At 45.0% G+C, this 5,830-nt stretch overlaps 1 protein-coding gene across 7 annotated transcripts; it reads left to right on the top strand.

The window, feature by feature from the left end:
* Positions 1–1,023: 1,023 nt before the first annotated feature.
* ssr2 (signal sequence receptor, beta) lies at positions 1,024–5,808 on the top strand. 7 transcript variants are annotated; one of them, XM_031278985.2, is made up of 6 exons: positions 1,024–1,133; positions 1,672–1,850; positions 3,535–3,633; positions 4,206–4,314; positions 4,404–4,481; positions 5,673–5,808. In XM_031278985.2, the coding sequence occupies exons 1-6, from the start codon at positions 1,029–1,031 to the stop codon at positions 5,781–5,783; spliced, it is 681 nt and encodes a 226-aa protein (XP_031134845.2). In that variant the 5' UTR covers positions 1,024–1,028; the 3' UTR covers positions 5,784–5,808. The 7 variants fall into 7 exon arrangements, with proteins under 7 accessions (XP_031134845.2, XP_031134844.2, XP_031134848.1 ...); XM_031278984.2 differs by having other exon boundaries at positions 1,026–1,133; positions 1,669–1,850; XM_031278988.2 differs by having other exon boundaries at positions 1,044–1,127.
* Positions 5,809–5,830: the final 22 nt, after the last annotated feature.

Below are 5,830 nucleotides of genomic sequence, written 5' to 3'. Positions count from 1 at the left end.
GGATTACATTGTTGTTAGTAGTTGAAAGCCCCCATGCGATGTAGACGTCAAGTAGAACTTGTAGCCTAATAGTAATTGTGTTGTTGTGTTTGTACGTTTTATGGATGTATGATGTTGAAACAAGGGGCCAGAAAATACCACAAGCCCCGCCCCCCTTTTGCCCCCTCGTGGTGCGATGGTGCGCACTGGACCACTGCGCCACCTTAACAGCTGCATTGTGGATGAGTAGTGGGGGATGCAGTGGCGTAGTCTACGTGATACGCAGGTATAGGCCTACGCAGTATACCCACTAAGAAAGATCCAGGATTTCCATATACCCACTCAAAAATGCCCAATGACACGCAACATTATATTTTTGATATATTTTGAATTGTCGTCTGTGTTTTTCTTCTTTGCATAGGCTAAATAAAGGTATTTCCACCGTAAATTGCTGCATAAAAGTGTATCCAAATGCAGGAAATGAAGTCTTTGATGCTCAAAATTTCCCTGGGGGAGGACACCCAGACCCCCCAATATGATATGCCCCTCTCTTCAGGAAGCTGAGAAGGTCTTCCTCTCTGGGCCAGTTTATCATCACAGGTAAGAGTAACGTTACACAATGCCATGAAATCTTTATCAACTATTTACTAGAATTAGTTAATATCTTAATTTAGAAGTAGTAATGCTAGTGAATGCATCTTATTGAAGTGTTACCAATATTTCATCATTGAGGTTCTGTGATCCTCCACTGTTGGGGGGCGGGGTGTGGAATCTGTTTAATATATTGTTATTTTTTACTGTTGTTTCCAAATAAATTAGATTAATTAAAAATTGCCCAACATGCAACTCTTAGCAACCAAATTGGAAGACATAAAGTAGTATTTGGATGAAATAAACCTTTAAAACTATAAGTAGTTGGACAGAAAGTAGGATTAGGGTGGAATAAACCTTTAAAACGGTATAGTGTCCACCGGAAGGGGAGGGACTTCCCCTGCAGTCAGATGAAACACCCCCCAGCCACCAGGGGCGCTGCGCTGCTCGGTATACGCATGAATGTAGGGGACACGTCATGCAAACAGCAGCTTTACCCTTCTGAGCATGCGCATTCACTCCTTCAATATCCGAGATTGGAAGAGCAGCAGTGGACGGTAATGGTCTGTTCCTTTATTTCTTTTAACTGTACAAACTGCACTTATTTCTAACTTGGTATTTTAGAATGAGATACGTGAACATGACTGGCTCAGTTTGAATGATGTAGACGCTGTTGTTTAGTGTAGCGTTAACGTTAACTGTTAGCTAGCATTGTCTCTGTCTCTGGGAGCTAACGTCACATATAGCCGTAACGTTAACGGTATGTCTCGTCTTGTCCACGTAAGCGTCTGGAACAGTGTCGAGCACTTTGACGTTAGAGCGAGCTACAAATGTCAAACACAATGTCAATTGAGGAATGCTGTCAACATTTAGAACAATTTGTAAATAAAGCTTTATTTAAAATCTGGAAACCTCTGGTCGGTTTACAGCTAACATACAGACATATTCAGTGCTTCCATAAACATGTCTTCTGCTGTAGTTTGTGTAAATGCTGCTAGCTTCATTAAAGTAGAGATTGAGCCTTGTTCAGTTCACAGCCAGATGGCTGCACTGAGCTAGCGAGTGTGTGAGCTGTCAGATTTGCTGTCTCCTTTGCAGATGATGATGATGATGATGATGATGAAGATGGTGCTGCCTGTGTTTCTGCTCCTGGCTGTGTTGGGCCTGGGCTCCGGAGAAGAGGGAGCCCGCCTGCTGGCCTCCAAGTCCCTGCTGAACCGCTACGCTGTGGAGGGCCGAGACCTCACCCTGCAGTACAACCTCTACAATGTGGGCTCCAGGTCAGGCTCAGTGCTCTGCTCCAGCTTCTCTCTCTCTCTCTCTGTGTGTGTGTGTGTGTGTTGATATTATAAACTGTGAATAAAACTAAACAACGGCACAGTAAAGGTTGAGACACCGCAGCCATCTGCGCAGAGCCGTTGCAACACGCGTACACAATAATGGTGAGACGTCACGTGAAAGCAGTTTTTCTGCAGTAATGTAAATACGTTAGCCATAATGTGCTAATCGCTATGAGCATCACAGATTGGACAAACTGCATGGGACTGGAGTATTAAAACTGCCTGTGTTGACATTGTTTGCTTGCAGCAGGCCCCAGCCAGATAGGGGGGGGTGTTCTCTTTGGACTGTGCCGACATCAGCAGCACCAAAAAAAGTGATCCGGTGATTTTCCGTGGGGGGGGTCAATGAAACGTCCCATTTGTGTGTTGTGTTCTCAAACCCCCCAACAAAGCACAAGTAAATTCACAGTTACCGTTTTCCGTCACATCGTTTATAGATCACGACGTTTCCAACCGCACTTGAAGGCATCTTTACTTCACAGGAGTGAGGGAAGGAAAAGAGACGAGCGAGACATAGCGAGTGCTTTGTTGTTGCAGAAAACCTTCTGCTATTCCACAAAACTCCTGGGCACTTCAGAGCTTGTGTTTGGTGTTTTAAAACTTTCTCGTGGCAGAGATAGAGGCAGTGATGTTTCCCGTTCCCCACACCGACTCAAAACAATCCGACAAGTCTGATCTACGCGCACATGACTGGCCATCGCAGCGGGACGCAGGGTGGAGTTTCTACAAAAGTTGAGTCGGTCTCAACTTTTCGCCACAGGGCTGCTGTTTTTTTGAATGTTCCCCCTGCGTGTTTTTTTCGGAATTGGAATGAGGCAAGAAACATCAAGGAGAAACCTCCGAGCCGGCTCGTCTGCGTAGTTTTCTCTTTTAGCAACCGTGCTAACAGCTGTTCATGTCACTTTGTGCGTAACAGTGAACTCAATCATGGGTACCATAGTGACACGGCATGCGGCTGACAGCTTTTTCAGACTTTAATTGTGATTTAATTTGAGTGTTCTGATATGGAACGGTGCGCTCTCTGGGCCAATGGGTCTGACTGTCTGCAGCAGCACACAGCTGGCTGCAAGGGCCCAGTCGTCGAATCAAGGGGAGGGTCCACTTCTTGCAGAGTTGTTGGGAGCTTGTAGGGAGCTGAATGTTGGGGACACATTGTGTTGTTTTAGAGATGCTTGTGTTTGTCCAGTACCAGGAAACCCTGGTTGATCCCTCAGCAGCTGGAAACATGTGGAATGTTAGCAGAATGTGACAAATATAGTACTATAGCTCTGCTATTGTACTGGGTTATTTATCTGGGTGTGTTCTGGAAACATTGGTCAACTTTAGATAAACAGATGGATATAGAGTTGTATGAATGGCTGGCTCCTAAATGATGGGACGAACTCCCTATTGACATCAGGACAGCTGAATGTCTACACATCTTCCGCGCGGCAAAATAATAATAATAATAATAATAATACTTACATGTGACTCTAGTTTGTTGCTAATGTACTTTCACTTGATTCTTGTGGCCGGAGTTTGGACCTTCATGGTTGAATGCGCTTAATGTTATCACTTTGGGTAAAAGGGTCAGCTCAATGACCTGTAATGTATCTGAGTGTCCTCTCTCTGTCTGTCTCTACAGTGCTGCTCTGGAGGTGGAGCTGTCGGATGATTCTTTCCCCCCTGAAGACTTTGGAATCGTTTCAGGAATGTTGAATGTCAAATGGGACAGGATTGCACCGTATCCTTGAACTGAAATGTCTTGTTATCGGTCCTCTCAGCCTGCGGTTGTTGCTGCTGTAGGATGGGGTCAGTTGTGGAGTTTAATGGGAGAATGTGTGCTGACTCAGGGCTCCACACTGACACCGATTCGCTCTATTGTCAAACACTGCTGTTAGCAGCACAGTGACTCACCGTCACAGATGAAAAACGGGGGCAACTGAGCATGGAGTAAAAAGAAGTTGAAATGACTTTTTAACATCACAGACAGCTGAACCTACAACGCAGTAGAACTGATGGGGAGAGTTGTGTTCAGGTGGCAGAGATCGGAGCAGTCAACACACAGTGTGTGTATGAACACACAGCACACACATGAATACAGCAAAACATATTAGCACATTGTCACACAGAACACTTTCAAATCAATGTTGGGCTCTGAAGTGTCAAACATATCTCTCTGATGTAACAACCAAAAGTCGAGAGAGACGCTCAGGTCGTGAGATTTTTCCACGTTTTGAATTGGTTTCAGATATGCATGCATGCATGGACTCTTGATCATTTTCCAGTTGTCAGATTTAACTGTTGAACTTTCAGAGCCAGCAACGTGTCTCACACAGTGGTGCTGCGCCCCCTGAAGGCTGGCTACTTTAACTTCACCTCTGCCTCTGTCAGCTACCTGGCCCAGGAGGGAGGACAAGTCGTGGTAAAAGCCCTTTATCTTGATGGTGGAAGCAGTTAAAGTGTGTGGTGCAGTGAAGCTGAATCAGGTGTGTGTGTGTGTGTCTCCTGCAGGTTGGCTACACCAGCGCCCCCGGCCAGGGAGGCATTCTGGCTCAGCGCGAGTTTGACCGCCGCTTCTCCCCCCACTATGTAAGTGTTCCACTAACTGTAATACCCCTTTCACACCGATGGCTCAACCAGGGTTAAAGGAACACGCCGACTTATTGGGACTTTGTCTTATTCACCGTATCCCCCAGAGTTAGATAAGTCCATACATACCCTTCTCATCTCCGTGCGTGTTGTAACTCTGTCTGACGCCCCCACCGCTAGCCTAGCTTAGCACAGATCCTGGAGGTAACCGGCTCCATCTAGCCTACTGCTCCCAATAAGTGACAAAATAACGCCAACATTTTCCTATTTACATGTTGTGATTTGTATAGTCACAGCGTGTACAAATAACAAGGTCACATGAGACCCAGCCATCTTCTAACTGTATACATACTGGGAACTATATTCTCAGAAGGCGAAGCACTGCTACTTCTGCTACTTGGGCAGAGTGATTTGTTCGCAGCCCCTGAGAAGCCCCGTGGTGAGGAGCAGAGAGTAACAACGGTGCTTTTCAGGTGTTGCGCTAACACAAAGTAACACTCAGTATGTGGTGTGGCCGCCAGTAGTATTAACCCTTGTGTTGTCTTCTGGTCGACCCTGCACTTGTTGTCCTTCTGGGTCAAAATTACCACTCTTTTTTGACTGTTTATTTATTTTTTTTGACACATTTTCAATGTTTCTGTCACTTTTTTCCCACATTTTCAATGCTATTTTTCACTAACACCAACTTATTACCAATAGTTTTACACATATTTTTGGAATTCATGGTCAATAAATCTCATTTATAGGAGATTATACCTAATTTTGAAATGATGAATGATTTTGACTCGTATTAGAGGAACGTGCGTTGGTGGAGAATCACAGACATGTGTATGTCAAAGTTTAGTCATCATTTCAATTTTTTCAAATGCTATAAAATTGAAAACCCACAATTCAATGAAAGTAGTGATCGAGTACTTGCAATTGCACTTAATTTTTTGAGTCATTTGGTTAAAAAGAAACCCATATTTCTGATGTAGAAGTTTTGAGAACGGGGCTAATTTGACCCGAGGACAACATGAGGGTTAAGTACTGCACAGACCTCTACAATGACAGACAGCGTTGAATCAACACATGTCCAAAACCGGAACATTATAACCTTGATCATTTGTGATTTTTCTCTTCTGAACTTTAGACTCCCATTGCACTGAGCATGGATAATAAAATGAAATGTCCCATGTGTGTCTGTTGTAGCTGGACTGGGCTGCGTTCGGCGTGATGACCCTGCCCTCCATCGGCATCCCGCTGCTCCTCTGGTACTCCAGCAAGAGGAAGTACGATTCGCCGAAGGCCAAGAAGAACTGAGCTGGGATTCATCCGAGGGGGGTGGGGGAGGCGGTAAGGGAGGGGCA

The sequence above is a fragment of the Sander lucioperca genome, chromosome 16, assembly GCF_008315115.2.
Source record: "Sander lucioperca isolate FBNREF2018 chromosome 16, SLUC_FBN_1.2, whole genome shotgun sequence".
NCBI lineage: Eukaryota > Metazoa > Chordata > Actinopteri > Perciformes > Percidae > Sander > Sander lucioperca.
The sequence above is the reverse complement of the archived record's forward strand: the minus strand, read 5'-3'. Positions and strand labels throughout refer to the sequence as shown.